General features: G+C 41.9%; 1 protein-coding gene across 2 annotated transcripts; it reads left to right on the forward strand.

Moving 5' to 3' along the window:
- Positions 1-951: 951 nt before the first annotated feature.
- On the forward strand, positions 952-15,208 carry tmem184ba (transmembrane protein 184ba). 2 transcript variants are annotated; one of them, XM_008296788.1, is made up of 10 exons: positions 952-1,264; positions 1,349-1,390; positions 4,541-4,774; positions 5,459-5,624; positions 9,451-9,541; positions 9,798-9,965; positions 10,272-10,441; positions 11,056-11,250; positions 11,561-11,587; positions 12,306-15,208. In XM_008296788.1, exons 3-10 carry the CDS (start codon positions 4,541-4,543, stop codon positions 12,533-12,535), a joined length of 1,281 nt encoding a protein of 426 aa, XP_008295010.1. In that variant the 5' UTR covers positions 952-1,264; positions 1,349-1,390; the 3' UTR covers positions 12,536-15,208. The 2 variants fall into 2 exon arrangements, with proteins under 2 accessions (XP_008295010.1, XP_008295011.1); XM_008296789.1 differs by lacking the exon at positions 11,561-11,587.
- Positions 15,209-16,840: the final 1,632 nt, after the last annotated feature.

Here is a 16,840-nt window from a genome sequence, read left to right on the forward strand (position 1 = left end):
TGGAACTTGGTAGTTGCCATAAATTACATGTCAAAAAAATAATACATAAGTTAAATGTAAAACATGATGCTTTAGACAAAGTAAGGTCATCATACTCTGTTTTCATGCTTACAATTTCACATTAATGTCACAATAGATATTAGAGACCGGAAAGACCTGTGAGTCTCAAACTGTGTCCCTTGTAATTAGTCTTATTTATAGTGATTTCCAGCTATAATTATGTAAAGATGTGGCTTGTGACAACCTCTGAGATAGACCAAGGTTGCCTGCTTTTAAGTACCAGTTAGAATGAGATTGTTATATCTTGTAGGTTATTATGATCATTTAAATTTTTAACATTACTTTAACGTAATAGTAATTTGAGAGACTCTTTCATCCAGGAGAAGATGCTGTTGAGGAGAAAAAAAATCACTTCGAACTCTTTTAACACAACAAATACCAATCAATCAGTCAATTGTTATACTTTTTACTTTTCTCTTCAGTGTTAAAAAATGCTTTATTTACTATCGTGGCTTCTATTTGCATTTATGTATCAGAGGATAGTAATATTCTGTACAGCGTTAAGAACCTCTCTACAGTGATGAGAACTGGGGCAAACAAAGTCAAAAAGTCCTTGGAAAAAGTTTTTTTAACAGGAATTTATTATGGAGAATGTCCTTGGCCCACACACACTGACGACGCAGTTAGGACAGGAAACAAATAACGCATCATCCAGTTTGTGTGTGGGAACAGTGTTTACCTTTATTTGTACATCCTCCACATTTTCACTGTCGCTGGACCCAGAATAGAACCGCGCATGCTCAGTGTTCAGGACTAAAACCCCGCCCCTTTTTGGGCTCTAGCGCTCCTCGGTGTGTGATTGGCTGAGCCGACTCGTCCTCGCGGAGGGGGCGGGACCGGAGTGATCTGCAGTTAATCCAACAGGGATTGAAGCGGCGGAGTGCAGATAGAGCAGCGGAGAGGAATGACCGACTTTACAGCTTTAACTCCTCAAACACCGACTTTGCAAGCTGTAAATGGACACGCGGAAGCAATAAAACGATAAAATTGAAGCTGCGTGACATGAGAAACAAACTTTAGAGGTGAGTTTTTGGAGGAGACACCGAGGTGTTGACGGGGCAGTCCGCGGACGACTTAACATGGATGTTCGGGGAGCAACGGTGCGGCTCTGAGTGGGAATTAAGGCCGTTTCTGGGTTATTTCTAGCCGAAGAGTTTGTCTGACGGAGCTGAGGAGGATTTAAGAGCAGCAACTAACTTACCAGGTGAGTCTAGTTTCTTAAACGAGCTAGAAATACTTTGTCCCAACACTTTTCCACCGCTAATCACAACGTCTTTCTCAATTTCAGGCAAGTTCATTGGGGAGTCGTTGCGGCTAACCGTTAGCAGAGGTGAGTGTTTTTAAGCTAACCCTGAGCACAAACAGCAACTGTGTGGTTAATTTGTTTGAATGTCAGCATCATTTCCATTTTATTCAAACTTTCTAAGTCTGATTTATACACAGCAGACTGTATTATTTCCAGTAGCTTCATAAAATCACTGTTATAAAACTAACTTTAAGTCAGAACCTCAAATGTCCAAACTTGTTGGTGGCTTTCCTGATGAATAAATCTTTGTGCTGTTGTTGCCAGTATGCTAATCCAGTCTGGCTATCACCCATATTATTACTCATTATAAATTATAAACACACCCTGTCTGCCTTCCATTGCCCCTTTCCATCTGTTGCTTTATTCCTGACCCCCTGCCCCTCTGTTTCTGTGTGTGTGTGTGTGTGTGTGTGAGAGAGAGAGAGAGAGAGAGACCCCACACACTGACCTTTTTTTTGCCTTTCAAATGGAACACACAGATGTCCCTTTGCTTCAGCACAGCATCATTTCACTGTCACTGGTATTGTGTGGGTGGCTGCTGATGCCTTCACTTCTTCGTGTTGACATGTGGATGTGCTGATTGCCCGCAAACCAATACAAATGACCTGCTGTCTGTCTCACACACACACACACACACACACACACACACACGCAGGTTACACACAAGCAAAGAAACAATAACTCGTCTCACATATAAATGCATGAAGGCGGCCTAATGCATTTTTATCAAACCACCAAATTAAATCAGTCGAGTTTAACGTAATTATTGTTGTATAGAAACTAAATGGTGGCTTGTGTGTGTGGGGTGTCATTATGCCAGCCTGTCATTGTCTGTGCTGTTTGTTCTCTGTGCTGTATGACTTTTGGTTGCTGTGCTGCTCTGGCAGACAGGATAATAAGTCAGACTAGCAGGCTACTGTCTGTCACAGTCTCTCTTTCTGATTCAGTGGCCATTCTTAGCAAAGATCTTTTATTTGTCGTCATTATTTCTGTCTAAACTTATGTGTATGCGCATTTGCACAAACCCCCACTCCACCTTCATAACGTCAAGGTCCCTGCTTCCCCCGAGCTGAGCGTTGAATGCCAACTGCCTGTCAGTGTAGAAGAACAAACACACCCTGAGAACATGCCATCCTAGAGACGGTGACCGACAGCTTATGTAACGTATCTGCTGGCCAATTCAAGCCAAGTCATCTTCAGGAACCGTTGCTAGCGGACACGGCAGCGAATGTCACATCTTTTGTTCATGTGGAGCTAGATTTGGCCACACTCTAGGCTGTTCTTTGTTCGGTTCAGTGGTCAGATATGAAGGAATGCATGTTTTTGACGATTGTAGAAAACATTTTAGGTCCTCTCTAAATGATATGGGGGAAATGTCTGCGATTTTCTTCTGACAAATACTGTGTTTTGATTTGTAATACATTTTTTTTAAAGTCAGACTTTAGTTGAATATTCACTGTGTGGTAGTTTTAAAGCATGTGACTGAGCATTACCACATACAAGTATCGTTGAAGGCATAACTGCCACACAAGGAGGAAGGCCTGAATCTGCAAAACTACTGACATGACAGTTTAAATTCTGAATCAGACGTGCTGCAATATGTATGAGGTGTGGCTGTGAAGTAAGGAGACTGGCTTATGTTAGTCAAACCACAAAATACATGCCGTTATAGTATACATTGATCAATGGGGAGCATACACGACACCTAAAACTTTCAATTTGCTTGAATGAGATCAAGTTAATCTCAGCATTAGTCTCATTATTCGGTAGCCACACTTTGTAAATTCTAAATTGCATTGTTTCAAAAGGCGATTTAGTTGTGGAACTGATAATTGTTCATCCGGTGGTTCATTCTGTGCTTTTTTTTTCCCCCCCAAAGTTAATGGACCAAGATTTATCAATATCACAACACATGCAGGTTTTCATAGTCAGTTTGCTACTGAGTTGCAGAAAAATTCAGAGATCGAAAACATTCAACTTTAAATGTTGGATTTAGTTGTTACTTATCCAAATCAAATAGCTTTTTGCCATAATATCTTGGTTTTCCTGGTTCAGAATGGGCTGTCAGTCCATGTGCAAGAAAGGCAATGAGTCTCTGTTTCCTTATTATTGCATATTACACTTGAGTACATCCATCCATCCATCCATTATCTATACACTGCTTAATCCTCATTAGGGTCGCGGGGGGGCTGGAGCCTATCCCAGCTGACTCAGGGTGAAGGGTGGCCATGAGCGGTGACACCCTGGACAGGTCACCAGTCTATCACAGGGCTACACTTAGAGACAAACAACCAAGCACACTCACATTCACACCTACAGACAATTTAGAATCACCAATTAACCTCAACATGTTTTTGGACTGTGTGGGAGGAAGTTGGAGAACGCAGAGAGAACCCACGCTGCACGGGGAGAACATGCAAATTCCATGCAGAAAGATCCCGGGTGTCCTCACTGGGACATGAACTGACGACCTTGTTGCTGCGAGGCAATGGTGCTAACCACCGAGCCACCTTGCAGCCCTGCTTGAGTACATGATATCCCAATTTAGAAAAATGATTAAAAAATTGAAAGTATATTTTGGTTATGAATTCTTTTTATTTTGGCACGAGCTAAAACCTTTTTGGGAGGTTTCAAAAATTCCTTAATGCAAGAAAGACCCTGCACAAAGAGAATCAGTGAATTCCTAAAATAACAGAATGCCTTTCAGCTAAATGACATGCTGCTTTATCTTAATGCATGCTATTAAGTTCACACACTCCACTTAAACCTGTAGCTTAATGGTAGATGTTCAGGCTTGTTATATGGTAGTTGTCAAACGGCATTGTGGGAGATGTTGGAATTAACTAAAATCCTATGTTTCTATAGAGTTGAACACAGATACCATCATAGCAGCAGTACACACATTCTTTAGTCAGCAACCAACAGTGTGACTGTGTTTGTCCTCTATTAGTCTTCCTCTCTCACATTACACATTACACAGATAACACAGAGTGTGATCTATATTTCAGGTTGATGATTACTGGTGGGAACGAATGTCATACTTTATGGATTGTGTCAGCCACTGAAAAAGAGTTTCGGAGGCTACCTTGTGTGCACTTACACACTTTGATACGTGTTGTGTTCAGGGAGCTCTGTAGAATTGTGAAAGTTTAACAGCCTCTGTGTCACTTTCAGATGTTAAGGCTGTGGAGGCGAGACGTGCCGCTCTCAGAGAGGCTGGGGGAGGACTCTCCTCTCGTCGCGGCTCCTGGTCCCCCACCCACTGCAGCTCCGATGGGGCCCAATATTTCGTGGCTCCCTGAACTCCCACTGCTGGGCCCCGATCAGCCCATCTTCCTGATGACTCCAGCAGCACAGGCAGTGTCTGGCTTCTTCGTCTGGACTGCACTCATTCTCACCTGCCACCAGGTAACAGGTCTAGAATTCTACTTCTGCTCAGTAATATTTTATTATTTACTCAGCCGGAGGTGTAGATGTTGAGGTTGGACTGAGTAAACTGGCTGCTCAGACATATGTGTTCATGAATAAGACAGGTAGGTGCTTGTGTGTGTGTTGATTAATGCACAGGTGATGTGATCCTGTAAACACACTCATCTGCTCAGGCCCAGAGAACGGCAGGGGTTGCTTGGCAACATCCCTCGACAGGTGTTTTTCATACAAAACATGAATACACTCAAACTTGGCCATGCATATAAAGGTGAAACTTCTACAGTAGGTGGATGTAAAACAAATCTGAACTTTGGCTAGAAAAAATAAAATCAGAATGGAGATGTTTTTTCTCTTCCACATTCCTGGGAGATGATATCAGGAAATGTATTGATTGTTGAGATCACTGACATTTACAGACTGATAAGAAGCAAAGCGACCTCTGTACACAGTACAATTTGAATGTTTTCTTCATGACAGTTTTAGTTTTATTCTCCAAGTACAATTTTAAAGCTCATAAACACTGTGTTCCTGCCTTGCTCGTTAACTCTCTGCTGTTATCTTCTTACACAAGAATTGAAGCTTGTTGCTACAATCTTACTTGTCATTATATGAACAGGGAAGCAGCTTTTCTTATTTATGACACAAATTCTTTGTTTGTCCCAGATCTACATGCACCTGCGTTTCTACAGCTCACCGAGGGAGCAGCGCCACATCGTGCGGATCCTCTTCATCGTTCCTATTTACGCTTTTGATTCCTGGCTCAGCCTCCTCTTCTTCACCAACGATCAGTACTACGTGTACTTTGACACAGTCAGAGACTGCTATGAGGGTAAGGACATGTTTATGTCTTTATACTGTCAATGACATGTTTAAAGGTTTTCATTCCCACCCAGAATCCATCTAAACTTAAACCCTGAGTGTTCATGATACGCTATATACACACAATTACATTTTTCATACAACTCAATGTGTTAAATCCTTTCCAGCTCTTTGTTAGCGACTTTCCCAGTTGATTTATTGAAGTATATTGTGATAAAATGGAACTGGCGATGTATATTCTGTCCTTCCATCCTCAACCCATCATTCCACCCATCCAAGTGAATGTTTTTCTTTTTTTTTCTGCCCTTTATTAGAATCTTGATTTTTCTGTGATAGACTAAAACTTTATTCACCAGTTTGCTAAATTTTAAATCTTCTAGTGAGTGATCAAAAAAATCTTTTTCTTAGGCAGTGAATCGAAGAGCAAGTTAATTTCCATCTTTTCTCATCACCTGAGACTTTTATTGAGGCTAGATATAACTTAAAGCATGTTAGTGGCAAGTGGACCTGCCTGTGCAGTGAAGGTTTTCAAAAAGTTTAATTCATATTCAGACAAAAGCTGCTTTTCTTCTACTAATTTCTTCTAATCTCTGCGTCTTCATGTATGTGTGAATTAGAAATTTGATTGGGTGTTACTTTGAGCTGCATTTTGACAATTGGTTTTTAAAGGAAACATGAATCCAAACCAAGTGCAGACAAGATGAGCTCAATGGTAGTAGGTGGACTACTTGGAGTGGATGGGTGACGCAAACACAAGAAATGCTGTCTGATGTTTTGAATGTCTCATTTTTTAAATCTTAAATTGGTAGAAAGGGGTGAGAGGCAGTTGACTGTCTCCACGTCTCCACTTGCATCACTCAGTTGTCTTGACATGAATAGAAATAGTCTGCTCGCTGTGACACTTAGCTCACGCGTCACATCCTGTGTTGGCGAAGTGATGATGCTTTTGAGTGTGGACTGGGGGCGCTCTATGTATGGTTCTGCTTTCGGCAGGAAGAGCTGTCAATATTGTGGTCGTCATATAGTTCCCTCGTACAGATGGCTCGCCTCCTCCTCTTTTTGGCATCATCTTCCCTCCCTATCGCTGATTTTTCTTGTCACGCTTCTACTGCGCATTTGTTGGAATCTTTTTTTACCACCTCTCCAATTTCTCCTCCACTTCTTCTTCCGGTCCCCTCATTCTCCTTTGCCTCCTCTCCTTCTCCTGTTTGTCCCCTCCTCTCTCCACAATGCTGCTGAGCCCTGCCCAGATATCTTTTCCTCAGCAGAGATGACCAACCTGTTGCATGGCAACTGTGCTCACAAATCTTCCTCATCAACCAGAGTGGCTGCATCAGATAATGAGTTTCTCTCAACCAAACTTGCTGCAAAGTTCCCATTCCCATTGTATGTAGGCCTACTGTATCACCGTGGCAACTAGCGCTGCTGACGGGTGTCCTTGGAGAGAAGTGAAAGAGCATAATGGTAAACAGCTGAGGCACAGAGAGAGCCGCTCGAAGCAGATCGACCAGTTCTCATTGCGCAGCTCAGGAGCTCGCAGGCTTTTGTCTTTTTGTGCAAACAAAAAAATGGCACGTACGGCATCCTATTACCTCAATATTGTCAGACAGGCGTCTGACAGGCATCTGACGTAGGACAGCGGCAAAGTTGTAGTGAGTGTAGGTGGAGTGATCGGACTGAGAAAAGGAGAATAGAATAACTCGGCTGACGAAACAAGAATCACTGCCAGCAGTACAGCTGAGATCTACTTTGAGATCAGTGTTGTGACACAACACTGCAACACGCGCACACACTCCTGAACCTCCCACACACACAGCTCGGCACACACCCAGCATATATCGCATTTTCACACTTTCAGAGTTAAATGATACACACCTATTTCTCTCACCTTATTTTACCTCGCATGCACAGTCACACTAACACATGCTCCCTCGGTGAGTGTTTGTGTGACACACACACACACACCTACACACACACACACACACACACACACACACGCAGGAGGACAGGAGGTTCCTCAGGGGGTTAACAGGATTAGCCTGGCTGTGTTTTTTTTATGAGCTTCTTGGTCGTCATCGGCCTCTCGGTCAAGCAGCACAGAAGAGAGATAATCCACTGGTCACCAGAGACCGGTCAGTATTATTTAGCCAGGGAAAGGTGTGTGTTGGTGTGGAGGGCTTGATTTTCTGACTTTAAGTGACAAAATTATAGCTTAATGTTGAAGTAATAAAACACAAAGATTAATCAGAAACAAAAGAACTGAAATGCATCAGGTTACTGTATGTGTATGTGTATAAATTGTTATGTCCATGTTTTGTGCTGCTGTTGGTTGAACACAAACATCTGAGCTTTCCCCTTTTAATACATTCACTACCATGCTGGATGTACAGCTTCGTAAGTCCTGATCATTATGGGTTATCATGAGTAACTAAATGTATAAAACACTTTGAGATGTTGACGTACTGTTTGTGAAGCTGTTGGTGTGACCTTTTTTTAGAAATCACACGTTGCTGCGCCTTATTTTCCCACTCAAACCATATAAAGTAATGCCTTGCGTCAAGGTGGTCAGGTGCCGTGTTTGAGCTACAATCAGCAGTCAGTCAGAACATTACATGTAAATGACAAATTCTGCTTTATATTTCCTTGCTGATGCTAAAAAGTGTGACAGGAAGGGAAGTGTTGTGTTGTTGTGTGACTGCTGGAGGGGATGTGTGTGGGTAACATTAACTCACTGCAGTTTAACAGCATCAACCGTTTCCTCACAATTTGAAGCTGCTGTTCTCTAAATTTTTTAAGGGCAGGTTTATTATCTTAAATACCATATTTTAATAAAGTGTAACCGCTACAGAATTACGACACCACCTGTCAGCTTCACTTTTTAGTATGCAATTCTGTCTTCAACTGGGTCCAAGATCTCCTGACAAATGAACTCCTGGTTTGTGGCACAAAGGAAGTTGGTCTGCAACTGTGCAAATGAAAACAGGAGAGGATAGCACTTTTGTTTTTCCCTTTTCAGTAGCATTCCCCAGGTAGCTGAAATGTCGGAACAGCCAGAGCAACTGTGGTAACTCTACCCGAGCCTTGCTTTTGGCAGTCCCTAGGCTGTACACGGTAGCCATGTTGCTAATGGTACCACCAGCAGCCAGGAATCAAATCTGGAGTTACAAGGAGACCATGCAACAAGCATCTGAGTGTAGTTCCGAAACAGAAGAAACAAACATCTGGCTGTTAATGTGTTCCTTTCTTCTCTCATATAACACATTAATAAGTGTTGTCGATCATTCTTTACTCTGTGTTGTTGGTAATTGTGAGGCTTTGAGGGAAATGGAAAGTCACCCAGTCTTTGTGATCCTGGCGCCAGCGGTAATACCACTGGGAAACGCTGTTTTTCAAAATAAGCAGCATAAAATATTAATGTATTTGTTACGATAATAACATGCAGAACCATTTGATTAGCAGCACAGTGAGTGAACTGGGTCTAGTCACGGAGAATAACATTTTGACACGACATGGCAGGAAAAACAGGCGAATGATGGCTCATTTCCATTTAGCTGCCTCAGTTGTAGCTTCCTAGTGTGTATGTTGGCTCGCTGTCACGGTCGTGGCTTCTTGGGACACTTGAGTAGAATGAAGTCATAATTAAAGTTACAAGTAACATTTTCCTACAATAACAAGTCAACGTGTCAAAACGTGGAAACATGATAATGACAGTAGCACCACAAGCGGCAAAATTGTTTCCCTCTATTCAAGTTTGTTTGGTCAAAACGAGTTATTAGAAAGCAAAAAAAGCATAAATGGAGAGACTAACAATCCAATGTTTCCTTGTTTCTCCGCAGCGTTTGTTATTTACAACTTCCTGAGTCTCTGCTACGAGTACCTGGGAGGAGAAAGCGCCATCATGGCTGAGATTCGAGGGAAACCCATCGAGTAAGTTTTATATTTACACAGCTGAATGATAACAGTGTTAAATAAACTGAAACTGTATTTGTTTCCAGCTGTCTTCATATTGTTTCCAGTATGAAAACAAGGACATTAGAAGAGCTGATTCTTTTTCATTCAAAGCTATAATTCAGCATATTCTCATTTTTCCTGGTCTGTCCAGCAAGTTTCACTGCATCAACGCTAGATTCCCCAAAAGATATGAAACCACATTAACCACGACCCCCTTGTTTGTCCCCATCAGGTCCAGCTGTATGTACGGCACCTGCTGCCTGAGGGGGAAGGCTTACTCCATCGGCTTCCTGCGATTCTGCAAACAGGCCACACTGCAGTTCTGTGTGGTCAAACCGCTCATGGCCATCATCACCGTTATCCTGCAGGCCTACGGCAAATACAAGGATGGAGACTTCAAGTAAGTGCTGCCCAGAGAGGCAGGAAGAACCTTTGTTAACTTTTGGGTTATCTGTTTTTCTCTGATGGGAATAGCTGAGCTGTTTTACAGCTTTCACATGATGTGGGTTACTCCTTTAATTTCTAGATGACTGTTCCAGACCAATCAGCACCTCCTCCCTTAATCGTTTCAGTTTGGGACTTTAATCTGTAGTGATGAAATTTCGCTTTTAGCATGACCTGTAACAACAGATAACCTACAAAAAATGACCCAAAAATCCAAATCAGCACCATTAACACCGTCCTGACCTGACTTCTCTCTCTACAGCGTTGCCAGCGGTTACCTGTACGTGACCATCATCTACAACATCTCGGTCAGCTTGTCTCTGTATGCCCTGTTCCTCTTCTACTTCGCCACCAGGGAGCTGCTCAGCCCTTACAGCCCGATGCTCAAGTTTTTCATGGTCAAGTCGGTCATCTTCCTCTCCTTCTGGCAGGGTAAGGAGACCGCACGAGACACAACATCATGTTTGTTAAAATAACACACTGATCGACAATGTTTTTGAATGCATTGTCATTAGGGCTTTTAATCGATTTCAAATCAAAATCACAATTTGAAACAGTGCTATTAGTAAATCACAGATGCTCACAGTTTAAGATTTATGAGGTTGGTTATTAAATAATGAGACAAATGCTGTTATTCAGTTTGACTTCATGTGAGCACATTGAAAGTTTCACAGGCTGTTTGTGCTTGCTCACACATCCATATATACTAAACGGTTCAGACATGCATGCTGTAGTTTGACTCATCTAACAGCCACACCTTGCACATTTCCCATCATGTCTACGATCCAAGGTTTAAACTGTCGTGTCAGTGGTTTTACAGAATAACGGCGTCCTCCTTGTGTGTCAGTCATGATTTTGATGTTGTCTTAGGTGATTTTGCTCCATCAAAAAAACAAACAAAACAATCACACAGGGAATATTGAACTGGAGCTTGGATTTAAAAGCCTTTAATCAAATTCTGTCAGATCATATATCTGTTAGAAAAAATCACAATGAGATATTTAAGAGTGTTGTGCTTTCACTAAGTCCTCATCTAATTATTCCAGGCATGCTGCTGGCTATCCTGGAAAAGTGCGGGGCCATCCCTCAGATTAACTCAGTGGAGGTGTCTGTCGGCGAGGGCACGGTTGCTGCCGGTTACCAGAACTTCATCATCTGCATCGAGATGTTCTTCGCGGCGCTGGCTCTGCGACACGCTTTCACATACAAAGTCTACATGGACAAAAGTCTTGATTCACAAGGTGAGAAAATAGAAAGAAGTTTAAGGTTACTGCATGTGTGGTAAATGTTTGTTGTCCTACCAAAGTAAAAGTCTTAATCTAGGACATTTCTAAAACAGCCATTCACTTCTTTTTTTTTTTTTTTTGGTCCATTTTATTAGGATTTCTTTCCATCCCTTCCTATGCGTATTTTCTCCTTCACTTCCCATCTTTTTCTGTTACTTCTACCTTTACCACTTCTTTCCACGTTACTAAGCTCTTCATTTTCTCCTTTCCTTTTTCTACATATTTGTCTTACTCTCTGTCTTCTCTCCTCTGCTGCGCCATAAAGGACCTGTTCCTACATATGGAGAGTTTGGTAGGTTGAACACTGATGATGTTTACACCACAATCCCCCCCTTGTGTGTGTTTCATCCTTCTTTTTTTTTTTCTTTTGTTTTTGTTCTGAGACATTTTAAGCCAGTTTCTGATTTTATTTATCCAAGCTTTTGATTCAACTTTTTGTTTTGTTTTACTACCTGTAACTGTTGCTGTTTTTAAAAGGTGCTGTTCTTACTCAGACGTTTCCTTTTCCTGAATCATTCCCACACTCTTTTGCGTTCTCTTTTTCCACAGTTCATTCCTGTCTAATGTCCCTCTTTATCAACCCTTTCCTCTTCCTGTTCTCTCTCTAAATCACACCCATTGCTCCTGTACAATTCCCTCCTTCTTTCCCCACTTGTTTTGCTTTTTAACGCCCACTAAATCACTGATGCCTCTTTCCTCTCTTCTCCTTGTTTTTGTCCTTTTTGTCTCCTCACTTTTCCTCCTCGCACTAAATCACTCCTCTTCCCACTCTATTACCTCCTCTCTCCTCATTCTTCCCTCTTCATTCACACATTCCCTTCCTTCCTTCCTTCTCCTCGGTGCTCAAAACACTGTAAATCCACGCTCTCTTAATGTTTACCCCTGTCCTTCCCCTTTTCCCCTCACTAAATCAGTCCTACACATTTACATCCCGTTAATGTTCTTCCTTCATCCTCATTCACCCTCTCTCTTTTCACTTCTAACTCTCTTTTCTCATTCCTCTCCTGTAGGCCGCTGTGCCCCCATGAAGAGCATCTCCAGCAGCCTGAAGGAGACGATGAACCCAGGCGACATGGTCCAGGACGCCATCCACAACTTCTCCCCGGCCTACCAGCAGTACACCCAGCAATCCACGCTGGAGCAGGGGGCGCCGCCGCCCGTCTCCCGCACACACAGCACCGTCAGCGGCCGCGGCGACACCGAGAAAACTCTCCTGCTCAGTTCGGATGACGAATTCTAGAGCGAGAAATCGTCAAAACCGGGCACTCCTCTCACCGCAGCTGAATCTTATTCAGACTGATGTTTTTACGGCGGACGGTTCTTAATCCTCGCGTGCAGCCGATCCTCTTCAACGTGTGAATGATTAGAGAGTGTTTGTTTTTGGGACTCATCGTGAATGCCGGGGGCCTTCCTGCGCCGACATTTCCCAGGCGTCTTATTTGGTTGGAACACTTGAAGCTGATTTGGTGTTAAACTTGGAAAGTTTGTGAGTCACACTTGTACATAATGAATCATACTTGACATTTGGAACGAAAGTTTTATGGCTGGGTAGAAGCTTAATTGGAAGTTTCAGCACAGTCATGTTTCCTTCGCCCAACTGTGTGTCCCAGTGTAATCATCCTAATCGATGTCATGTTTTTTCTTCTGATTGCGTTTTGGTTTGGATTTTGAAAGCTGTGTTGTTTTTCAGACGGTCTCGTTTGTGAAGATTTCCCCAGTCGTGACTGAAATTTTCATTAAAGTTTTAGAAAAGTTTTAATTTTGCAAACTTGAAAATAATATTTAGATATTCATTTGGAAAAATGAATTGGTCTGCCAATACGTTCATTTGCTTCCAAGCTGTTTTCAATGTTGTGGAAGTCTTAGTCATAAAAATGTGGTACAAATTTACAGAAAATATACGTGTAGATGAATCGTCAGTGAACTGGGGAAACCCTGGACTATTGTGGCATTTTAATGTCCCCTCACAGCAGCGTGGGGATGTATTTAAAGGGAAAACGTGTCAGAAACATGTGTTAATGTCAGCTGCATGGATCAATGTTGTTATTGATATTGACGTTCCAAATGAGAGGCAGGCAGAGCAGCTTATAGATTAAACATTACATCTGCTCCAGTGGGCCGCAAGAGTGAAGGGCGGCGGCAGCAGCAGAGCCGGTCAGGATTACACTGGTGTAATTGGGGCGTTATTTGAACGGCAGGGATTAAAGCTCAGATAGTAGAACTCCGCAGGCCACAATGTAGGTTAAATGGATTGAGGGGAAGAACAAAACAGCAGAGGAATATAGGCTAAAGCTAACTTTAGATGTCTGCTCTCATTAATGGAACTTCACGGGAGTTCAACCTTTCCTCCGTTAGTGCACACAATATTCAAAATGTTGACGCTAGATGTAGTTCACATTTAAAAGTGGACACATTTACATCTGCTGCTTCCTACAGATTGTGTACGATGTTAGATTTTTCTGTAGAAATGGCCTCTTGACTTTGATGGATCCAGATGCGACAACAAGAGTTCTGTAGCCTGAGCGTGCAGTGAGAATAAGGAGTAGCTAAAGGAGTGCTGGCCTGTGTGACTGCTGGGATTGCGTGATTTAACAACACATTTTAGTGCCTGCTCACCCTGATGTTGGACCAATCGAGTTACACCAAAAAAATCACAACCCCTGGAGATCACATGTACACTTGTTTTCGCTTCAGAAAAACACATTTTAAGTTGAGCTGGACTTTAAGTTTTAGGTACTTTCACAACTTGATGAATAACTGTGTGTTTTCTCACCCCCAGCTGGTCAAAATTCAATATTCAGAATCATGTTTGTATGTAAAGATCTCTAGTTTCACTACATTTTTTGCACTACGATGCGCAGTTCTGGTATATCTGTCAACTAAACTGTACATCATCCCGATAGTATGGAAAAATATCAGTCACTGTTCTCTGTTAAAAAACATGTAACGCATTAGCTTGTGTTTCTTTGAGTTGGATGCTTTTCTCCTCTTCCAGTCAGAGTATTTTTTTTGTTTTGTTTAGTTAAGTTTAACCGCAGTCGGAGCTGGTTATTTTTTACTCATAATTGGAGTTCTTGACTCATCTGAGTGAGTCATAACTGAATCTGCCAACGTGTTTACTTGCAACTACTTTCACTTTACTTTGCTGTAGCTCTGTATGAACACCAGGGGGCCATATGGAGAGGATAGGAAGGTATTTATCTCCAAGCATACAGTTCTCATGCATTTAGTGCATATGTAACAGGAAAAAACACTTTGTCTTAGTCACTTTTAAAAAGAAAATCAACTTATCGCTGTCTGCGTTTCCATCAGAAAACAGCAGCCTCAGACAGCGGTTCAAACTCCTGCTTCTGCCTGACACAATATTACTTTTAAACAGGAGAGAAGCCACGTCTGTGCTCAGGAGCAGCAGGCCTATTTTTAGACATTTTGCAAACCGGATTATTTTTAGTGATGATGAAACTGAGGCAACGTTTTTTTTGGTTGCGTCGCAGCTCCTACATTCAGGTTTCCCCCCTCCTGTGATGTTACAGTTAAAAATCAAAGCATGTCCGTCTTGAAGCACTTTGAATGCCATAATCCACTCGTGCACTCTTCATCCTCTTTCTCTGCAGCGATGCTATTTGTGAGTTGTTCTCATCAGCTCAGTCGTGTGTTGAGCTGCTGAGGCTAATGTTGTACATAAAGGTTTAAGTGCTCTCTACAGGAGGAACAGTAGACGTGTGTGGAAATAGTCATATATGCTGTAAAGGCTGAGCACGGGAGAAACAAAGAAGACCTAGTTTTTTATTTTTATTTCAATAACTGTTTTGGTTTCTAGTTCTTTGTATATTTTAAAGCTGCTCATGATGCTATTATGTCATGTCAAATGGATAAAGATTTTTGGGGAAAAATAAAAGATATTTAGTCTGTATTTAACTGTGTTTTTTTTCTTTTTTTAATCTGTGTGGACACCTATAGGACACTTGAACCTATTTTAATCTACAGACTCTGATTTACGGGTCATGAGAAGTAACATGATGTCCTCCGAGGTGCTTAAAATAAGACTTTAGGGGCTCATTAAATATAGTATTAAGTTGCATTATGGGAAATGTACGCTGATGGTCAGGATAGGCTCCATCTGTTTTAGACCATGAACATTTTTCTTGCAAGTAAAAGTGTCATGATGTAGTGGTATTATTGATAAATGTAATATTTCATGTTAGTAATGCACATATAATCTTGTACATAATAAAGCAGCAGTAACTACCTGGTTGACACAGTACAGTCATGCTCTTCCTACACACCAAAAAAAAAAAAAGACACAAACCACACAATAAACAGCCATTATCTGTGTAGATCAAAGTCATCCAGTCATCCTCAGTGCTTCTGCAGAAAACTACTCCTCTTTTTGGTTTTCAAAGACGATTCACCTCTCATCAAAGAATCGTCTTCAGTTCTAGCTGACTGGTAGGCAGCTCCAGGTATTAATTCTCTGCCTGAAATCATACAAAACCTGTGGCTGTCTTAACGGGGTTTTCATTAAGTCAGCAAAAAAAGATCCAGAAAAAACATCCTAATGTCAAACGGAGAAGAACAACATTGTCATCTCTTATTTAGCTGATGTGTCTCAGAGACTTTCCTCCAAAAACAACATCCGCAGCAACATTATGAGACAAAAAAAAAATTGTTTTTAAGGATAAAACACTCCCAAAAGACAAGCTGAGCAACATCGTATGTGCGCTCCAACGCAGAGAGGAGTGTACAGACCTATATATAGGTGAGACTAAACAACTGCTCCACAACAACACAACAGAGCTGCTCCTGAGGGCAAGAATCAGCAGTCCAGCTGCATGCGAAGGAGAAGGGACACTCCTTCGAGAACAGAAACGTTGACCTTCTGGACAGATGGTTTGAGAGGAGTGAAGGAAGCCGTCTTCAAACAGAGGAGGGGATCTGTTGTTTATTAATGTCTTTGTCACATGAATTACACTGAAATAAGGAGATGGAAAGAGAGTCTGTAGACATTTACTGAATGCTGTTTCTGTGCTGGCTATCATCAATACTTGTATATTGCAGCACCACTACTTTCCAAGTCATGCTGAGTCATCATTTTCTCCATTTGCCAAGAGTGTAGGAAAGTAATACCGTATGTGCTATAAAGCTGCTATCTACAGAAGTAGATGAGCTGGAAAACAAGGTAAACGCTGCTGTGATTCTAAGTCGCGGTGCACAGGATGCCCTAGAGTCAAATTGAATTTCAACATGTGTTACACGTGTATGTCCTCCATGCGCAGCAGCAGATGGGAAAAAAATGTAAAGACATTGCAAAACCGGTTCCTGGCAGCAGATGAAATGCCCCCCAACATCCACAGGAGAACATGAGGGATTCATCAGAGGAGTAAACAGGAGCAGAGCGTTGGCGTACTCCAGTCAGCCGAGTTTGTTGCGTGAAAGGTGCACACAGATGACGAACATGTGAAGAATTCTGTCATAGTTTACCGCTGGGCTCGACTCTACCTTCTGATCCAGTCATAAAAGCTCGCGCAACACATCCTGTAAATCT

The sequence above is a fragment of the Stegastes partitus genome, unplaced genomic scaffold, assembly GCF_000690725.1.
Source record: "Stegastes partitus isolate 25-593 unplaced genomic scaffold, Stegastes_partitus-1.0.2 Scaffold1151, whole genome shotgun sequence".
Taxonomy (NCBI): Eukaryota; Metazoa; Chordata; class Actinopteri; family Pomacentridae; genus Stegastes; species Stegastes partitus.

Excerpts from the sequence above, each read along its gene's own strand:
- tmem184ba (XM_008296788.1), top strand. The coding sequence starts at position 4,541 with ATGTTAAGGCTGTGGAGGCGAGACGTGCCGCTCTCAGAGAGGCTGGGG. Across the intron at positions 9,542-9,797 it reads ATTCGAGGGAAACCCATCGA|GTCCAGCTGTATGTACGGCA; the intron begins GTAAGTTTTATA and ends TGTCCCCATCAG. Across the intron at positions 9,966-10,271 it reads TACAAGGATGGAGACTTCAA|CGTTGCCAGCGGTTACCTGT; the intron begins GTAAGTGCTGCC and ends CTCTCTCTACAG.